General features: G+C 34.9%; 1 protein-coding gene across 5 annotated transcripts in view; it reads right to left on the bottom strand.

Moving 5' to 3' along the window:
- The window catches only part of ZDHHC17 (zinc finger DHHC-type palmitoyltransferase 17), a 104246-nt gene that overhangs the window by 25037 nt on the left and 56658 nt on the right, over nt 1-22551 (bottom strand). For all 5 annotated transcript variants that reach the window (XM_043561548.1, XM_043561544.1, XM_043561547.1 and 2 more), the window contains 4 exons: nt 11078-11220; nt 9637-9737; nt 1488-1612; nt 340-402 (listed from right to left, as the gene is read on the bottom strand). In XM_043561548.1, coding sequence (XP_043417483.1) covers nt 340-402; nt 1488-1612; nt 9637-9737; nt 11078-11220 — 432 coding nt within the window. The remainder of the gene's footprint in view (nt 1-339; nt 403-1487; nt 1613-9636; nt 9738-11077; nt 11221-22551) is intronic.

Here is a 22551-nt window from a genome sequence, read left to right as displayed (position 1 = left end):
GAGAATCATAGTAAACCTTGTTAGTACTTTATTGCTTAGTTTCTTTGTTGAGTTACATATTAAGAAAGAAAAAGAGATTAAGGATGAATATGAATGAATGGCGCCTCGAATCAGAAGTATAGTCCAGGTCTACCACCAGGGTGAATAAGCAGATTGGGAGGAGACATCTTTTTTTACCATCTTTCTTCTTGTACTACGGTCTAAAAGGCACTTGTGGGGGAATGTGGAGGGCCTGAAATGGGCTCAGCAGAAGAAACTGTTCTCCTTGTTCCCCACCCCTTCTATGCTATGCCACTGCCATGGGAAGAGAAAGGAAAGAATAAAGAAAAAAAATACTACCAAACAGGTACTGCAGAATATACTGAGGTCCAGACTTCCTGTCTCTGCAAGTTCAACTATTGTCTGTGAATTAAAAAATATATATATTTTATTCAAACTGAACAATGTTCACCAACTATAGTGCCATCAATATGAATCACTAAACATGATGTTCATTTTTAATTAACCAATGTTTTCAGTTCAAAATAATAAAATCTTTCATTCATTTACTTCTGCTATTTCATTGTAATGTGAACACAGGAATTTTATTTCTTGGATATATGAAAACAACTCTAAACTTAGGGGGATACTCCTCTGAGAATACAACTAAGTTACCTACCCTAAGAACAGGACTATATAGGCTGTGATGACTAAGACATGAAAATAAACTTAAGTTCAATAAAGAACTGAAATCTTCAGAACTGGATTATGACTAAGAAAACCTAGCAAATGAATTAGCAGTAATGTCTAAAGAAAACTAAATATAAGGGTAGCAACCTCTCTGCAGCCTAGAGAAGGGGGGATTAGTCCCTAGGAACTTGCTAGTGCTCTAGTCTTTCATAGACAGAAATAATTCATTAGGATTTGTTTTGTTTTCGGAGACTGGATAAAATAGCTCTTAAGATAATTTAACTGCCTCCAGTCTAATTCTCTTATGTGACACCTTCAGACTGTCAATTTGGTTTCCTAAGTACCTGAGCTTTAGGTGAGAGGTGCTGTGGATTAGATATAGATATAGATATACACACACACACATATATACATGCATATATAATGTGTGTGTGTGGTGTATAAAAATATTATTAAAACAAAATATGTGCACTATCAACCACTTTTTTGGTCTTCCAGTTACACATTTAACAAACATTTACTGAATTCATTATTATTTGCTGAGGGTTTACAGAGATGTTTAAAATATTGTACTCATCCCTCAAAGCAATCACAATTCTTATAAAGGACAGAAACATGAAATTTAAAAATGTCATGGAAGTGTAAGGACAGGCATTCAGGAGTACCAAGGGTGAGCAATAATTACGCACAATCTCAGTTTGGTTTGAAACTTCTTTTTTATGTTCTAAAAGACAGTTTCTTTCTTTGTACTCTAATAACTGGTATAAATACTGATAATTTCACAAACACATGTGACTAGTTAGATTCTATCTTGCTACCTTTTTCTTTTGTTCTTCTGTAGCTTTAATAATCCCTGGATCTGATTTCCAAGATTTTCCAAAATTGTAGAAAAGTGCAACACTATTGGCAAGGAATGGAAGATGGATAAATAAAAAATTGAGATGTGACTAAAGTTAAGGAATCTAAAGCAATGATAAATGAATTACTATTATAGGTAAACTTATAATCTGTAAAATTTACCATATGTGCTCACATGCGCGCACACACACACAAAACACCTACCAAAAAAAAAAAAATACAAGCTGATTTATCTATTATTACATCAAAATAAATATGCTTTTAAATTATGTTCATAACTGAATGGAAAAAGTAAAAATGTGATTTCTTTATAAACTTTAAGTCATGTAGGATTGGCTTATCTGACCCTTTAAAAAAGTCAGTGATGCATTAAAAATTCAGTGAATCATTATTTTTAAATGACCATTACTCCTTTTGATCAAAAATGAAGGGAATTCTCATCTTCAAAGTTATATTAATATATTGCTTTATCTCTTTGCATTAAAATCTTTATATATCTACTACTTAAGATATCACACCCATGCATTTAAAAGGCTGCTTTTAAATTCTTTCCATTGCTTTTTTGAACACAAATTGACCTTAATTTTAGAAAACTATTTAGAAACTTTCTTAAAACAGAAGTTTCCATGTTCACATTTTTCTACCTAATGAAAATGTAAGAAATGTACTAACCTTTATAAATATAAATGAGGAATCAAAAACTATTTTAAATAACACTAAGAAAAATAATGTTGCTAGAGCAACAATTTTCTGAGACACAAATATCTGAAATACTCAAATACCATTTTCAAGATTTTATGTTGGCACAAGTATCAACAACTAAGAATCTCGAGAATAAAGCTGGGTAAATGTATATGCAAAGAATACGAAGTCTGGTACTATTCAGGAGCAGGACCTTTATTCACTATAACAATTTCAAAAGGTGCTAAATGTAACTAAATAGCTCAGCTTCTTACACCCTGGACTAAATTTGTGAGGGGACTAAACAGCAGCTCAATAAATGTCTACAGTTTTGAAAGGGATATTCAAGAATTAAATATCAGATGAACTTAAACAATTTCTTTGCTTGGTCTTTAAAAGTGTGGAGATTAGATATCTTCAAATGGTAGTTTGAACTTAGCTTTAATAATAGGTCACACCAGTTAATTTTTAAACTTAAAAACAAAAATTTACAAACTCTCCACAAATGGCCTGGTTGTTCTTTGTAAAGGATTAAAACAACTTTTTTTTTCCTGATTAAAAGAAAAAAAAAAACCACACTAAAAAGTATAAAGGCAAAAATACCTCCACAATCCAGAGATAATTCCTTTTATATTCGGTATTCTGCATTTTTAATCAAAATTGAGACCATGGTGTTTTATGAACACTAGTAAAACAAATAACACTTATTGACTATCTGCCATTTAATCTGCATGAAAACTACGATATATACTACAGTTATCCCCACGTTAACAGGTGACAAACCTGAGGCAGAGGTTAACTAAACAGTCCAAAGCTGCAGAGTAAATTAGAGGTGGAGGAAATATTAAAATCTGTGCTCTTTTTACCTGTGCTATTCTGCTTCTCCAAAGCACTCAGCAGAATATCCTAGGCCCTTAAATATTATGGAGACAATATCTTTGGGTATGAACATATTTAAGGCTTGATGTATATTCTTTATACTGTCAGATTATTTCCAGAAAGATATACCAATTTATAATCCCGCTAACAATACATATTGCTTGACTACCACATTTTCATCAAAGAAAAGTTGTCAATTTTAGAAGTAAAAGAAGCTCTATTTGACTTAACTTGTACTTTTGCTTTTACATTTAGTCTTCTAATTAAATAAAAAAAGAAGTACGTGTTGTCAATATTTTCATTTAAATGTTTATGGAATACTGTTTTACATTTAACTCTTTAATCCACTTGGATGTTACTTTGATGCCTGCTGTGAACTGCAGCTCTGATTTACCATAATACCCAACAAAATAAAATAAAAACAGCAAATCAAATTAATCAACTATCTACAAAATACCAGAGACAGCTTCAAAAAGGGGAAATGCCACACTATACCATCAAGTTCAACCTGAGGTCAAGAAAAGACAACAACTCTGGTGAGGCAAGCTGTTTGGGGTTGTTCTTATTTGTATTAAGTGGTATGGAACATGCGGATAAGAATAAAAAGGCAGAATTCCCATTAGTCCCACCCTGGCCCTCTGCTATGGACTGAATCATGTCCCCCCCGCTCCCCCTACCCCCCAAGTTCATATGAAGCCCTAGCCTCTAATGCAACTGTTTCTGGAAATAGGGTCTCTAGGAGGTAATTAAACAAGTTACTAAGGGTGCGACCCTAATCTAATAGGACTGCAGCTATGTAAGATTTAAAAGGGAGAAAGAAACCTCACTTTCTCCCCCTGCTCTATGGGACATAGGGAGGAGGTGCCTACCTGTAAGACAGGAAGAGAATCCTCACCTGAATATAATCATGCTGGCATCCTGATATAGAAGTGTGAGGAAATTAATTTCAGGTGTTTAAGCTAGCCAGTCTATGTTACTTTGTAATGGCAAAGATCTAAACATCAAAAGAACTCACTTTTCTTTAAATTATTCTATAGCTTAAATAGAATTTCAATCAAAATTGCATTAGGCTTTTCACAGAACTTAAACAGCTAATCCTAAAAAATTTAATCAGAAGCACAAAGGGCCAAAAAACTAAAACATTCCTGAGAAACAAAAACGCTGGGAAACTTGGCCTAACAGATATGATTTAAGAAAAAAGCTTTAGTGGGGAGGTGGTGGGAGGGGGTGAAACAGGAGAAGGGGATCAAGAATACACTTACAATGGTGAGCACTGAGTAATGTATAGAATTGCTTAATCACGATTATTGTACACCTAAAACTGATATAACTGTGTGTATTGGAAGGAAGAAATGGAAGGGAGGGAAGGAGGGAGGGGGGAATGAAGGAAGAAAAGGAGAGAAAGAGAGGAAAAAGGAAGGAAGGAAGGAAGGAAGGAAGGAAGGAAGGAAGGAAGGAAGGAAGGAAGGAAAGATATAGTAGTAAGATAATACAGTACTGGCACAAGAGATCAATAAACTGAACAGAGTAGAGAAAAACTGATAAATATCAAGGTTGATACTACAACTGAGTGAGGAAAGGGTATGTTGGAGCAATGACTTCCCGAATAAGCAGAAAGGAAGACACACACATGCTCCCCTCACATCATTCATTATACAGAGTAGTCAAATACACATGAATTAAGAAATAAATTAGAGATTATCTTTAATAACTTCAGAGACACCTGCATGCGCGCGCGCGCACACACACACACACACAGATGATATACAAGAATATTTATAGTAATATTGTCAGAATTTACCATTGGTGGCGACTGGATACCTGAAGATAGGCATTAAAAAGCTTAGAGAATATTACAAGTAAACTAGAAAAGATACACACAAAAAAACTAAAGAAGTCCTCTAACAGTAAACTACAGGAAAAAATGCTTAAGAGAAAAATGCATAGGAGAGGATGGTGAAAACAAGAATTCTTCAATGTCTTCATTTTTATATATGTAGTCATCCCAGTTCCAGAAGAGCTTCGTATCTATCTTCAGTTTATGCTTAAAGTCTGACTGAAAACGAATTTATTTTTAGACGTAAAATTTCTAATAACCTATCATCAATATTTCACAAGTGGTGCCAACACAATAAACAACTGATTGTACTGGCTATGACTGAATTTCGGAGTTGTCTGATTATAAGAGAAAAATGGTCAATGAACAACATTTTCAAATAAAAGGACAAGAAACAAAATAAAATCAGTCATGAATCTAACACAGAGATAACAACTGTTAACATTACATGTACTCACTTTTCAACTCTTATCCTTTACACATTTTAAAATTAGAATCACTCTGTAAATATAATTTAATATATTTTTTCACTTATTACATCCTAAGTATAAGCCCACATCAAGTCTTAGAAAAGCATTATTAATGGCGATTTTATCCCATACTACACATAGCTAATTGATAAAAACTATTTCCCATTCAGGATGGATACTCAGGTTGTTTCCATTTTTTTTTCCTATTAGTACTATGATAAACAGCTTTGTAAATACATTTTTGATCTTGTCTCTTATGATTTACTTATGAATGTTTAAGGGTTTTTTGTTTGTTTGGAGAGAGAGAGAGAGAGAGAGACAGACAGACAGAGAGGGAGAGAGGGAGGGAAGGAGAGAGGGAGGGAGGGAGGGGGAGAGAGAGAGAGAGAGCGAGAGAGAGCGAGAGAGAGCATGAGCATGCACATGAAGGGGGGGGCAGGCCGGGGGAGGGGGACTGAGGGGGTGGAGGGGTGGAGAGAGAGAGAGAGAGAGACAGAGAGAGAGAGAGAGAGAGAGAGAGAGAATCTCAAGCATGCTCCAAGCCTAGCACAGAGCCTGACAAGGGCCTTGATCTCAGGACCATGAGATCATAAACTGGGCCGAAATCAAGAGCTGAACACTCAACTGAGCCACCCAGGTACCCCAGTTAAGGATATGTTTAAAGCTCTTTCTACATGTTGCTTTCCAGCAAGGTTTAAAAACTTAAAATTATGTTCACATTTGAAGATACACTGTTATCACATCAAAAAGGTGGGTGCTATACTAGACTCTTGATAACCTATCCATATGACTTTGAGCAAGACATACAACTTCTCTGAACCTCAAGGGTTCCTTCCATCAGCTGGAAAACAGGATTAGGATTTGTGTGGTTTTTCTAATCTCAAAGAATTGCTCTGAGAACCAGGTCACATAATAGATTTGAAAGAACTATAAACCAAAAAGCGCTGAATAAATATAAGGTACATAGGAGATGATAATTACTATTTTTTTAATGTTTATTTTTGAGAGAGAGACAGAGTGTGAGTGGGGGAGGAGCAGAGAGAAAGGGAGACACAGAATCTGAAGCAGGACCCAGGCTCTGAGCTGTCAGCATAGAGACCGACATGGGGCTCGAACTCACGATCCGTGAGATCATGATCTGAGCTGAAGTCTGATGCTTAATCGACTGAGCCACCCAGGCGACCCTGAGATGATAATTATTTAATGAATAATAGAAAACACTAAGAACTCACTTGTAAGAATAGTTTATATCAATATAAAATTCATTATCACCACAATAACACTTAAGTTGGGTATATTATGAGAAACTAAAGTTTATACAGTTGATCCTCATGCCTACTTCCTATAAAATTTATTTGTAACCCTAAAATCAATATTCACGGTACTTTTTTAGTCATCATGGGTATGTGCAAAGTAGCAAAAAATATGTATCTCCCTATGCACGTAATGCCAGCTGAGTTGAAAGGTCTATTCTGTGCCACACTTTTGCCTTTTTGTGTTTTTTGTTGGTGATTTTACTGTTTAAAATGGCCTCCTAGTGAAGTGCTGAGGTGTTATCTCACGTTCCTAAACACATGAGGGCTGTGATGTGCCTTACAGAGAAAATATCAGATATAAGCTTCGTTCAGGTATGGGTTATAGTGCGGCTGGCTGTAAGTCCGATGTTAATCAATCAACGATAAATCTTAAATTTGGTACTGAAACAGAACACATAAAACCAAGGTTATGTACTGACTGATGGACAAAAATGTGACCAGAGCCTGACATTTTTTTCTTCTCCAGGAGCAATAGGTTTAGTATTTGCTAATTCAGTGTTTGCAGCAACTTTATAGAACATAATTACCACAAATAATGAAAATTGACTGTAACTCTTATTTTCCACAACTAATCTAATCAGTTTTAATTACATACGCAGTCATGAGTTGCATGAGGAAAGTGGTACAAGCAACAACAGAGAGGCTGAGGTCAATAAGAGAGGCAGTCCCTGATAACAGCTGCTATTTTAACTCTATATCTTAATCATTATTTTATATCATGAACCTCATGACTCTTTCCTGTCTAACACCCCTTGTGCTTCCATTATAAATTATTCTGGGTTCTTTCTGTTTTCTTCCTATAGGTTTCTTGAGTTCCTATCTCTGGTCTCAGAAGTTTAATACTTAAAAACAAAAAAATATAGCTCTAATATCATATAAGGTCTAGAGATATGGTTCTTTTATAACATAGATAAGTATAAAACAATTTTTTATAATCAGAATTTAAAGTTATTTGTGATTTCATTCCACATTCCATGAGTAGCATATACACATATACAAACATCTGAATAAAAGAAACCATAAATGCACAGTTAAAACTGATGTAGACAGACACAATGATCCAAAAAGTCATGCAGAAGATAATAACACATACTTATTTACATTTGTTACATGTCAGGTATCCTAAGCTTTATTACATTCATGCTCAAGACTTCTGTGAGACAGTACTATGATCATCACTCCTGTGCAGACAAGTATGAAACTTGGTATTTTCATACTATAATTTTTATTTGAAAAATATATGCAATTTGTTCAGTGCATCTAAAAAATGAACTATATGCCAATCTGTTCTAAAGACACAATTATTCAAATAGAACAAGTTAAATAGATTTGATTATGCTGACCTTCCTCTCAAAATCTACCTCTCACATTCTCAACTCCCTAGCTTAGAAACTTGCATAGCTATTTATTGTCTCCAAAAAAGGAACAAAAAACTCAAATCAGACTACATAAAACTCTCTGGCATGAAGTTTTCAATATTTATAATTTACTAATTTTCCAGCTTTTCTCCACTTATATGCACAACAGATTAAGAGAACAGCAACAGTCTAAAATTATTCTGAAATGTCAATCTGACTTTTTTCGGGATGTAAAATTTACTGTCCAATTTAGGAAACAAAGTTAGAAAGTATGTCTGGAATACTAAAGTCATTTCAGAGGTCAGTGCTTTTTATAAATTTAAAATAGATGAGGTAATGAAAATAAGATCTATTTTACTTATACTAAATGTTTCAATAACAATTCTAATGGTTAATAAATCCTTGAATAATGTTTATGTCAAAGTTTAGTACAATGCAGAATGAGCTAGTGAAAACTGTCACATGGCAACATTTCAAAAGATACTTACGCTAAAAAATATTTAAAAAGCACTCCACTTTCTGTAAGTAATCATATAACGCTGTAAAAACGTAAGACTGTGCCTCAGTCTCAAAATAAGCATTTTTTTTCAGTATTTTGTTTTTGTTTAAAACACAGACAACAAAAAGAACACAATGTTATAACATGCACGACTGTGAAGTGAAACTAGATAGTAATTAAAATCGTTCAGAATAGCTATAAGTCACCAAAAACTGCATGTTACTTAAAATCTACTTTATATATTTTTATAGTAATGTCTTAAAAAATGATTTTAGTAGACATTTGTGAAACATGTGCCTTTATTTTAATAAAACAGACTGTCTTACTGATTGAGCTTTTTCTATGTAAAAATATCAAAAGGTGACCCTGTCCTTATTTCTTTGATACACACACATGCACACACACATTTACAATTTCAGATTATATTACTTTTGTAAAAGTATACTACATTGAAATAAATAGCAAATATTTGAAGATACAGCACTGTGTGCTTTTTCATAAAGCAAAAGGAAATTAACTGTTATCCTCCACAACAAAATAAAAAGTTGTGATAGTAAGAAAATATTTAGAGTACATAGTCTGGTACTAAAACACGAAAATCACAGTTTAGTAAAAAGGTTTTGAATAGGTGTTATAGAAGCAGACAAGTATGTGTTTCTATCCCAGCCTTACCAGAGACTAGCTGTGTAGCCTTGGGCAAGGATAACAGCTTAACCTATTTAAGCCTAAATTTTCTCATGTATGAAATGGAGATAACAATATTAACATATAGAATGTGTACTAAACGAGTACAAAGTATTTAAGAAAATACCCTTTAAACACTCAAATACTAAATAGTAGCTACTATTATTATTTCTGATATTGTTATTAAAAGCGGCTGTCAAAAGCAATCTATTAAATATGAAACATTTAAGAGCAATATTTACATTGGTTCACACGTTATTTTTCTAGAAATATTGTTCTACTGCAACAAATCATGGATAGTTCAGTCCCAAATGTTAAATTATTATAAAACACTTGTTTAAATAACAACATGGCTTTAGATAAGACCTTTACAACCAAAGGATATCATTCCAAAACCAGAAGAACCATGTTACATACATCCAAAATTTGGTTGCCAAATATATTCCAAGAGGCAATGCACTATGCATTGAATGATCAAAAAAGGATCTGCAAAACACAAGTTTTATAAAATTTGAGCTCTAGATTTCCTTGTAAAAAGGAATTATTTATTTAAATGAAAATTACACATGTTCCACATAGTAAACTCTGGTTTAACCAAAATCCAGACATCCAGAATGCTTAAATACCAAGACCATTTTTCATGGTAATCAATAATAAATGAGTTTACAGCTGAATGAGTGAGCAAGATTCTGAGGATCCTAATTTACCAACAGAATTATATTCTATTCATTTTTCAGCCTCAGAATTTCAGTCTACTTCTATTCTCTTAAGTCAATAATTCACTTCAGTATAGTTAGTAACTCTATCATTTAGCACATTATTCATCAAAGATGTATTATAATTTTGACAAATGAGTACAAAGCAATCCTCAAGTTTTTCTGTTTCATTATTTCTCCTTACCTACACACTCCTATTAAGCTTTTAGTACAGCTTTTCAAACAGAATGAACTGGCCAATTTAGTGGATTTGAAGGTCATTATTTACAGAATTTAGAATTTGGGAAAAGTATTAATGAATTTTATTAAACATAGGCAGGATCAACTATCCATGTAGGTTATGTGTGAAGTCTTCCTATTTATAGGACCCCTTGGAGCCCCTAGAAACACTAAAACGAGATTAATTACCTAGAATTAAGCCTATTCCTGAGAGTTAACATACTCTATGTGAATTATTTTCAGAACTCTTTTTTTCTTTTTTGTTGGAAATTCAGGTGAAAACAAAGTACTAAAGGAATGGAGATTAGGTAGGAAGTTCTAGATCATAGACAACTGCCTAGGTTTGCTGAATAGGCAATTTTAGAAAATGAGATCTAAGGAGAAAAAAAAAAGGGAAAGATCACAATGTTTTAAAGAAAAAAGAGGGAGGAGAAAATAAAAAGGCTGAGCGTACTTCATATGCTCAGACTGTACCTTACTACTAAAATCAAACCTCCTTCTTGCATATTGCTTATGACCAAAGAAAATATAACTCCTATGAAAAGGTAAGCTAAAGCTATAATTACCTAGAAATAAGCAATATGTATATTAGTTAGAGGTCAACGAACTCAATCTACTTCTACTGAAATGTTTTTAAATTGTATCTTAGACTTAAAAATTATATGTTAGAGTTTGTCATTGAATATACCTCTAGAATTTCAACATTTCAACATTAAAAATTTAAAAGATTTCAGATATAAATCTGCCAAAATTCTTTAACACTAAATTAAGATGAAATATATTACATAAAGGTAGTATTCTAAACATACAAAACATTAATTTTACAAAGCAGCGTCCAAATTATATCTTTTCATGTACAGATAAAAACATAGCTAAAAACAACACACTTACTTTGAAAGAAATTGTACTGTAGCCCAAACGCCACCATACATTAGCCCTTTAATGAGCCAAGAATCAATATTTAGGTCTGCTATAAACCCAACCAGCCAAATAACTAGGAAAGGAGTTCCTAGCATTACTTTCTGCCGAAATTCCTGCACAGAAAAACAAAAACAAAAACAAAAACAATTAGTCAGAAAGTTTGCATGTTTCAGGTTATCTGAATGTGAATCACTGTTATCTTCGTGGAAACATGCATCAGAAAGTGAAATTCATTCATTCAAATATGTTTACTATGGGCAGGCACTATTCAAGATGCTAGTCTCAGTCTTCTATAGACAATTTAAAAGCAGTTAAAATTGTGGAAAATGAGAGTATAAATTATAGGAGTGGGTCTAGATATCAGATAATAGAAGACAGCAGTATTTGCTGCTTGCCAACACGTGGATAAACTAGAAAACAGTTCTTGATGACACCACCCCATTAACAGACCACTGATAACTAGAGATAAGACCAACTAGAATAACTTGATGTTCTAAGAGCTACAACAGATAAAGAATCCTGCCGATGCTTAGCCTGAAGAAGATACTTTGAATGACCTAAAAATGAAAAACCTTAAAATGAAATAGAAAACAAAATCAGTCTACAGAGTCCCAGAGTCCATAGAAGGAAGAGTATGTGCCCCTGAACACAGATCAAAGCAGAGCACTTAATACTTTGGAGGTAGTTCCATTTCATTTTTGTACTAGTCTAATTGCTACAAAGTCCCTACTTCTAAGTATAAAACCTATTTCCTTGTAACACATACCACAGTTGATAGGCAGCTATCAAGTCTCTGGAGTAACCTTAAGTGACAAAACAATTTAAGATATTCCAGCTGTGATTTAATAAAGGTCAAAGTACAAACATTACTTTCCTCACTATTTACCTTTTTGAAAGCTAAGATATTACATTTTTTGTAGCACCCTGTTTATACTGTTGGCCTCTAATGAAATACTTTTTCATATACATAAATGGCCATATCTTTCCCAATTTAGCCACTGTAATTCATTTTCTAAATAGTGTGTGCAATTTTAGCTTGAATAACAAACTTAACTTCAGAGTTTTAATTTTATGCTGTAGTAAAATAACCCTTCTGATTTGTTATTTCATCTCTAACACAGATGGATTTTATATCAGGACATTAGAGAAGGGGTGCCCGGGTGGCTTAGTCAGTTGAGCGTCTGACTCTTGATACTGGCTCAGGTCATGATCCCAAGGTCGTGGGATCTAGCCCTGTGTCAGACTCCATGCTGCATGTGGAGCCTGCTTAAGATTCTCTCTCTCCTTCTATCCCCTTCCCCATTCACACTTTCACTCTCAAAAAAAAAAATAAATAAATAAATAAATAAGAAGACATTAGGGAATATTTATAACTAGGGAGGACAGGGTGTATGGTTAAGTGTGGGTGGGTGTTGGTGGCAGAGAAAGTAGATGTGTTATTTAAAGAAGTATTTTCTAAAATTATCTGTAACTTGCCTTGATTTAAGGTACTCATTCTCCCTCAGCAATAGCTACATTTTTTTCATTAAAAATAAAGATACAATTTACATACAGTAAAATTCACCCTCTCTTGGGTACTCTGAAGTTAGATTAATATACACAGTTATGTCAGCATGAAAATTAAGACACAGAACAGTTCTATCAAGTCCTGAAGTACCTATGCCCCCAGACCCAGCCCCTAACAAACACTAAGCTGATTTCTACCCCTATAGTTTTTCCTTTGCAGGAATGTTGTATACATGGAATCATACTGATGCACTCTTTTAAGTCTGGCTTCCTTCACTTCAACAATTCATTTGACACTCCCCCATGTTGTTGTGTGTATCAGCAGTTTGTTCCTTATTAATGCTGAGTAGTATTCCATTATAGGATGTATTACAGTTTACTTATCCATCTCCAGCTCAAGGATAAAGGTTGTTTCCAAATTTGAGGACTGTGAATAAAGCCATTATAAACATTTGCATACAGATTTCTGCATGAATGTAAATTCATTTCACTTGGATAAATATCCATGTGTGGGGTTTCCAGAGCTGTCTTTTTCTTTTCCAAAATGTTACTTACCATGTTATTTATGATACTGTAAAGATATTAAAAAAAAAAAAAAAGATGTAATGGTGATGTGCTGCTTTTGTAGATAAGAAAAATCTATTTTCTCTTGAATTTTATTATGGAAACTTTCAAATATATAGTAAGTTTGAAAGAATTTTATGGTGAATACCTCTGTATCTACCCTCTACAGTCTGTAATTCAGTAAGCTATTTTTGTATTAAACTTAATTTTGAAACAACTATAGGTTCACATGCAGTTGTAATAAATAATACAGAGCCCAAGTACCCTTTACCCAGGTTCCCCCAAAGACTAACATTTTGCAAAATATAGTACAATATTTTGTACAATATCATCATCATGATGTTGACATTGATGCAGTTAAGATGCAGAATATTTCCATCACTGCAAGGACTGGTCATGTTGTCCTTTTAGAGCAACTTCCCTCCTACTCTACCTTCACCTGTATATTAACCTCTGGCAACCACTAATCTATTCTACATTTCTATAATTTTGTCATTTCAAGAATTTTATATAATTGGAATGATATAGTATGTAACCTTATGGGATTGGCTCTTTTATTCAACATAATTGTCTAGACATTGATCCATGTTATTGCATATATCCTTAGTTCACTTCTTTTTATTATTAAAGAACATTCCATGGTATGAATGTATCACAGTTTAACCATTCATCCACTGAAGGACTCTGGGGTTGTTTCCAGTTTGGGGCTATTATGAATAGAACTGAGATAAACATTTATGTACAGGATTTTGTGTACATAACGGTACAGCTTCTGGGTTGTATGGTAAATGCATATTAAATTTTTAAAAAAGAAACTCTCAAACTGTTCTCCAGAGTACTGTATTGTTTTACATTCCCACCAGCAATGTAGGAATCATGTGGAGTAATCTCTCTGTACCCTCACCAGCATTTGGTGTTGCTGCAACTTCTTTAGTTATTCTGATAGGTATATGATAGTAAGTCATTGTGGTTTTAATTTGCATTTCCCTAATAACTAATGATACTGAACATCTTTTCATGTGTTTATCTGCCATTTTTATATCTTCTTTGGTGAAATATCTTTTTGCCTTTAATCCACTTTCTAATTGGATTGATTTCTTCGTTGTTGTGAAAATTCTTTATAGATTCTGCAAACTAGTCCTTTGTTGGATATATGGCTAGCAAATATTTTCTCCTAGTCTGTAGTCTGTCTTTTCATCCTAATTAACAGGGTCTTTCATAGGACAAAAGCTTTTCATTTTCACTAAGTCTAACTGATCAATTTTTACTTTCATGGATCATACTTCTCATGTGAAGTCTAACTCCTTGCATAGCCCTAAAGTTTTATAGTTTTGCATTTTACATTTAAGTCTGTGAACCATTTTGAGTTAACTTTTTTTTTGAAAAAAAAAAATTTTTTTAATCTTTGTTTTTGAGAGAGACAGAGCATGAGCAGGGGAGGGGCAGAGAAAAAGGAAGACAAAGAATCTGAAGCAGGCTCCAGGCTCTGAGCTGTCAACACAGAGCCCAACGTGGGGCTCAAACTCATGGACTGTGAGATCATGACCTGAACCGAAGGCGGACGCTTAACTGACTGAGCCACCCAGGAGCCCCTTGAGTTAACTTTTTTATACAATGTGAAGTCTGAGTAGAGGTTTATTTTATTTTTTTGTTTATACAGGTCCAAATGCTCTAGCATCATTTGTTGGAAAGGTTTTATTTTCTCGACTGAATTGTTTTTGCACTTCTATCAAGTCGACGGGCATATATATCTCTGTGGTTCTATTTCTGGGATCTCTATTCTCTTTCACTGATCTAGGAATTTGTTCCTCTAAGCATACCACACAGTCCTGATTACTATAGATATATAGCAGGTCTTAAAATTGCACAGAATGATTCTTTTTGTTCAAAATTGTCTTAGCTATCCTAGATCTATTGCCTTTCTGTATAGAATAATCTTGGCCATACAGAAAAAAAAATCTTGCTGGAATTTTTTAATTACTTGAAATTTGTATAACAATTTGGGCACAACTGACATATTTACTATTTAAAAATTTACATATTTTTTTAAAATTTTTTTTTTCAACGTTTATTTATTTTTGGGACAGAGAGAGACAGAGCATGAACGGGGGAGGGGCAGAGAGAGGGAGACACAGAATCGGAAACAGGCTCCAGGCTCTGAGCCATCAGCCCAGAGCCCGACGTGGGGCTCGAACTCACGGACCGCGAGATCGTGACCTGGCTGAAGTCGGACGCTTAACCGACTGCGCCACCCAGGCGCCCCTACATATTTTTTTTAAATAGGTTTCCCATCCAGCACAAAGCGCAACACAGGGCTTGAACTCATGACCCCTGAGATCAAGACCTGAGCTGAGGTCAAGAGTCAGACACTTAACCAACTCAGCTACCCAGACACCCCCCATTTTAAGAACACAGTATATCTCTCCATTTATTTAGATCACCTTTGATTTCTTTCATTGGCATTTAAAAAAACTTTCAGTATATAGTTATTTTACGTGTGTGGTTAGATTTACACTTAAGTACCCAATTGTTTTGTGCAATTCTAAGTAATACTGTATTAATGTTGGTGTCTGCATGTTTATTACAGTATATAGAATAAAATAGGGGGCACGTGGATGGCTCAGTTGGTTAAGCATCCGACTTCAGCTCAGGTCATGATCTCAGTCCGTGAGTTCGAGCCCCGCATTGGGCTCTGTGCTGACAGCTCAGAGCCTGGAGCCTGCTTCGGATTCTGTGTCCCCCTCTCTCTGACCCTCCCTCGTTTATGCTCTTTCTCTCTCAAAAACAAATAAACATTAAAAAAGTTTTTAGAAATAAAATAGATTATATCCTGTGACTCACTAAATTCATTTATTAGTTCTAGGGGTTTACTTTACAGATTCCTTGGGATTTTCTATACTGACAGTCATGTCAACCACAAATAGGGCAATTTTTTTTTCCTTTTTCCGAACTATATGCCTTTTAATTTCCTTTTCTTGCTTTATTTCACTAGCTAGAATTTCCAGCCCTAAGTTGAATAAAAACAGTAAGAGGGATATCCTTGCCTTGTCCTTGATCTTACTGGGAAATCAGTCTTTCACAATTAAGTATGATATTAGCTGAAGGTTTTAGAAATGTCCTTTATAAAGTTCAGGAAATTTTCCTCTATTTGTAGTTCTCTTGAGAGTGTTACCATAAACAGACATTGACTTTATCAAATGCTTTTTCTGCATGGATATAATTATGAGATTTTTCTTCTTTGTTAATATGGTATACCACACTGAATAATTTTGAATATTAAATGAGCCTTGCAGGGACACCTGGGTGCTTCAGTCAGTTAAGTGTCCGACTTTAGCTTAAATCATGATCTCGCGGTCCATGAGTTCAAGCCCCACGTTGGGCTCTGTGCTGACTGCTCAGAGCCTGGAGCCTGCTTTGGATTCTGTGTCTCCCTCCCTCTCTGCCCCTTCTCTGCTCTCACTCTGTCTCTCTCTCTCTCTCTCAAAAATAAATAAACATTGAAAAAATTGTTTTAAATAAATAAATGAGCCTTGCATTCCTATAATACACCCAGTTTGGCCATGGTACATAAGTCCTCTTATGTAATGATGACCTCTATTTGTCAACATTTTATTAAAAATTTTTGAGTATACTGTTAAACTCTGAATAATGGAGGGGCTAGGGGTACCAAACCCCATGCAATAAAAAATCTGCATATAACATCTGACTCCCCCAAAACTTAAAAACAGACTTTTATTTTGACCAGAAGTCTTACCAAGTAACATAAACAGTTGGCTAAACATATTTTGTATGTTATATGTATTATATATACACTGTATTCTTACAGTAAAGTAGGGAAAAGGAAATATCAATAAGAAAATCATTAGGGAAGAGAAAATACATTACAGTACTATATCAAAAAAAAAAAAAATCTAAGTGGACCTACACAGTTAAACCCATGTTGTTCAAGGGTCAACTGTATATTCATCAGGGATATTGGTTTATAGTTCTTTTTTTTTTTTTTGTAGTGCCATTGTGTGATTTTGATATCAGGGTAACATATATCATTTCCATTCTGCCTATATAAACAACTTGCCAATATTGTTACATGTGAAGTGAGTTTCTTATAGACAGTACATAGTTGGGTCATGTTTTATAATACAGAAAGCCAATATGTGTCTTTTACTTGGTATATTAGAATATTTTAATGTAATGAGATTACTGATATGCTAGAGTTTAAGTCTATAATTTTATTTTTTGTTTTCTATTTCTTCTCTATGGTTTCTCTGTTTTCTTTTTCCTGCCTTCTTGTGGGTTACTGGAAAGCTTTTTAGAATTCTATTTTGATTCATCTATAGTGTTTTTCAGTTTATCTCTTTGTATAGCTTTTTTAGTAGTTACTCTAAGTATTATATAAACATAACTTATCCTAGTATATACTGGTGTCATCATTTTACCAGTTCAAGAGAAGTGTGGAAACTTTACTTGCCTTTATGCCTCTCTACCCACCCCTGATTATATTATAAATTGTCTCATATTGGGGCGCCTGGGTGGCTCAGTCGGTTAAGTGGCCGATTTCGGCTCAGGTCATGATCTCACGGTCCGGGAGTTCGAGCCCCGCGTCGGGCTCTGTGCTGACAGCTCGGAGCCTGGAGCCTGTTTCGGATTCTGTGTCTCCCTCTCTCTGACCCTCCCCTGTTCATGCTCTCTCTCTGTCTCAAAAATAAATAAACGTTAAAAATAAATAAATAAATAAATAGTCTCACATATGTTCTTTACCCACATTTAGAGACACATCAAGCAGTATTATAATTTTTGCTCCATCATCAAACATAATTTAGAAGGTATAAGATGAGAAGTCCATGGTATTTACCCATAATTTGGCTTATCATGATCTTATGTTGCAAGATCTTTTATCATTTCCTTTTTTTTTTTTTTTTCTAATTTTTTCTTCATTTCCTTTCTGTTTAAAGAACTTCTCTTAGCCATTCTTCTAGGGTAGGTTTGCTGGTAACAAATTTTCTTAGTTTTCCTTTATCTGAGGAAGGTGATGATTTCCCCTTCATTCCTGAAAGATATTTTTACTGGATACCGGATTCTGGGTTGACAGTTCTTTCCATTCAGCACATGAACAGTGTGTGCCAGTTTCTTCTGGCCTCTATGGTTTCTGATAAGAATTCCAGGGTCGTCTGAACTGTTTCACCCCTGCTGGTAAGGGGATTTCAAGAATTTTATTTTTTGGTCTTTTGTTTCCAGAATTTTGACCATGATGTGTTCAGGCAGGATTTCTTTGAGTTTATTCTGTTTAGGGTATGTTCCAGTTCTTATTCTGTAGGTCTGTCTTTTGACAAATTTGGGGGTTTTATGGGCCATCATATCTTTTGAGTACTTTTTTAGTTCCACCCTCCTGCTCTTCTTCTTCTGGGACACCAAACATATCAATATCAGATACTGTGTTATAACCACAGGTTCCTTAGGCTCTGTTCATTTTTTCAATTTATTCCCTTTTGTCATTCAGAATGTGTAATTTTTATTGTTCTATCTTCAAGGTCACAGATTCTTTACTCTGTCCCCTCTATTCTGCTGTTGAGCCCATTCACTGAGTTTTGTACATTTGGTTATTGCAATTTTCAGTTTTAAAATTTCCATTTGGTTCTTCTGTATATTCTATTTCTATATTTCTATTTCTTTGCTGAGACTATTTTTCCTTTGTTTCAAGCATGTTCATAATTATTCACTGAAGTCTTTTTTTAATGGCTGTTTTAAAATATTGTGTCAGATAATTCTAACATCTCTGTCATCATGTTGTTGGTACCTACTTGATTCTCTTTTTATCAGTTTCAGATCTTCTTGGTTATTGGTATGATGAATGATTTTCCTTTGAAACCTGGACATTTTGGATTTTGGGTATTATCAGACACTGGATCTTATTAAACCTTTTCTTTTAGATGGATTCCTCTGATGCAGCATGGCAGAAGGAGGGAGTGATGTACCTTCCCAATACTGCCAGGTGATGTGAATGAAGCTCAGATCTCAACTTGGACTCCACTGACACCCGAGAAGGGGGGGCTCCTAATTACTGTTGGGCAAAGGTGGAACTTCCAATTCTCACTATACCTCTACTTATACCTCCCTGGCTGGGAGGGTTAGAAGTGCCTCATTATTGTTTCCTCTGTGGTCTTCCCTGATAGAGCAGGGGATGGGACCTCATTAACGACCAGTGGGGATGAAAGTGCCAAATCTTTATTTAGCCTTCTCTGACACCATCCCAGGATATAAGATGGGACACCTCATTACAGCCTGGTAAGGGTGGAAGTCTGATGGCCTTTGCTGGTATGATTTGGGATGGAGCCACAGTTTTTTTTGCAATATTTAGCTGTGGCAGAAATTTATTTTCTAAAAATCTCTATCTTGTTAAGCTGCCTCTTTTGTGGTTCTTTGGCTAAACAGGAGGATTTTGCTAGAGACTTTGTCTGTATTCATTTGTGATTCTAGGTTGTTGGCTTTGTCAGCTCCACTTTTGGGATATTTGAGGCAAAAAAAACCAAAAACAAAAACAAAATAAAACAAAACACAGGAAACTAACCACTATGTCATTCTTCAGGTCCTGAGCTCCCTAACCACTCTGCCTTTTTCTCTCCATCTCCCAGAATCTTCCTACATTTAAATATTTTGTACATAATGTCCAGGTTTTGCAGTTATACTTAGTGGGGAGGTACAGAGAAAAGAATATCTACTCCATCTTCCCAGATTTATTTTCATATATATCAATAAACAATATTAAAATCTGCCTAACTAAAACTTTCTAACCTTAAAAATCCAAGAACTCTTGGGGTACCTGGGTGGCTCAGTTGGTTAAATGGCCAACTTTGGCTCAGGTCATGATCTCACAGTCTGTGGGTTCAAGCCCGTCAGGCTCTGTGCTGACAGCTCAGAACCTGGAGCTGCTTTGGATTCTATGTCTCCCTCTCTCTCTCTCTCTGCCCCTTCCCCACTCATGCATGCACGTGCTCTTTCTCTCTCTCTCAAAAAAAAAAATAAACATTAAAAAATATATAAAAAATCCAACAACTTTTAAAACAGTTTTCTGAAATCAAGATTTTCTCTGCATCTATCTAATCTACTAGCAGTGTCCAAAAATATTTTTCCCCCTTTGGGATGACTTACTTATTTTTAGAAAAATACTACTGAATCCTACATGCCACTGTTTCTTGTTTAAATACAGAACATACTGTACAGAACAGCAAATCAAGTCATGTTTATGACTTAAATATTTCTAATAGGAGGAAAAGACAACAATCTACATAATTACGAATACTTCGTTTCACAAAGCCCTCAACCATCATATATTTTTATTGAGTAATCTTTTTTAAAAATGTAGTGTATTTACAAATACTAATGCAAAAAAAAAAAACCAACAAAAACAAAAACAGGAATATTCAATTTCTGAACTGATCCCAGTAATATACAAACATTAATAAAACTGTGCTAAACTGTTCTCTCTTTTTTGAAAGAAATTAGGGGCGCCTGGGTGGCTCAGAAGGTTAAGTGTCTCACTTCAGCTCAGGTCATGATCTCGCGATTGGTGGGTTCAAGCCCTGCATCATGCTCTGTGCTGACAGCTCAGAGCCTGGAGCCTGCTCCAGATTCTGTGTCTCCCCTCTCTCTGCCCCTTCCCCGCTTGCACTCTGTCTCTCTCTCTCTTAAAAATAAATAAACATTGGGGCGCCTGGGTGGCGCAGTCGGTTAAGCGTCTGACTTCAGCCAGGTCACGATCTCGCGGTCCGGGAGTTTGAGCCCCGCGTCGGGCTCTGGGCTGATGGCTCAGAGCCTGGAGCCTGTTTCCGATTCTGTGTCTCCCTCTCTCTCTGCCCCTCCCCCGTTCATGCTCTGTCTCTCTCTGTCCCAAAAATAAATAAACGTTGAAAAAAAAAAAAACTTAAAAAAAAAAAAATAAACATTGAAAAAAATTTACACAAAAATAAACTCAAAATGGATGAAAAACCTAAATGTAAGACAGGAAGCAATCAAAATCCTTGAGGAGAAAGCAGGCAAAAATCTCTTTGACCTTGGCCACAGTAACTTCTTACTCAACATATCTCCGGAAGCAAGGGAAACAAAAGCAAAAAGGAACTATTGGGAGGGACCTCATCAAAATAAAAAGCTTCTGCACTGGGAAGGAAACAATCAGCAAAACTAAAAGGCAACCGACAGAATGGGAGCAGATATATGCAAACAACATATCAGATAAAGGGTTAGTATCTAAAATCTACAAAAAACTTTTCAAACTCAACACCCCAAACAAATAACCAGTGAAGAAATGGGCAAAAGACATGAATAGACACTTCTCCAAAGAAAGACATCCAGATGGCCAACTGACACACGAAAAAAATACTCAACATCACTCATCATCAGGGAAATACAAATCAAAACTACAATGAGATACCACCTCACACTTGTCAGAATGGCTAACATTAACAACTCAGGCAATGACAGATGTTGGTGAAGATGCAGAGAAAGAGGATCTCTTTTGCATCGCTGGTGGGAATGCAAACTGGTGCAGCCACTCTGGAAAACAGGATGGAGGTTCCTCAAAAAATTAAAAATAGAACTACTCTACAACCCAGCAATTGCACTACTGAGGTATTTATCTAAAGGATACAGGTGTGCTGTTTCGAAGGAGCACATGCACCCCAACGTTTATAACAGCTCTATCAACAATAGCCAAAGTATGGAAAGAGCCCAAATGTCCATCAATGGATGAATGGATAAAGATGTGGTATGTGTGTATGTATATGTGTATGTGTATGTATGTGTGTATATATATATATATATATATACACACACACACACACACACACACACACACACACACACAAATGGAGTATTACTTGGCAATCAAAAGAGAAGGAAATTTTGCCATTTACAACTACATGGATGGAACTACAGGGTATTATGCTAAGCAAAATTAGAGAAAAACATATATATGACTTCACTCATATGAGGACTTTAAGATACAAAATAGATGAACATAAGGGAAGGGAAGCAAAAATAATATAAAAACGGGGGGGGGGGGACAAAACATATAAGAGACTCTTAAATATAGAGAAAAAACAGAGAGTTGCTGGAGGGGTTATGGGAGGGGGTATGGGCTATATGGGTAAGGAGCATTAAGGAATCTACTCCTGAAATCATTGTTGCACTATATGCTAACTTGGATGTAAATTAAAAAAATAAATTAAAAATAAATAAATAAGTAAATACATCTTTTTAATAAAATTAAAAAATAAAAGAAATCACATTCAAACACATAAACCTGGCATCTAGTTCATTATTGCTATAATAAGTAACTATATATTAATAAACATCTAGAATTTACAAAGTCATTTTCATCT

This window comes from Prionailurus bengalensis, chromosome B4 (genome assembly GCF_016509475.1).
Source record: "Prionailurus bengalensis isolate Pbe53 chromosome B4, Fcat_Pben_1.1_paternal_pri, whole genome shotgun sequence".
Classification (NCBI taxonomy): Eukaryota; Metazoa; Chordata; class Mammalia; order Carnivora; family Felidae; genus Prionailurus; species Prionailurus bengalensis.
This window is presented reverse-complemented; position numbering and strand designations above follow the sequence as displayed.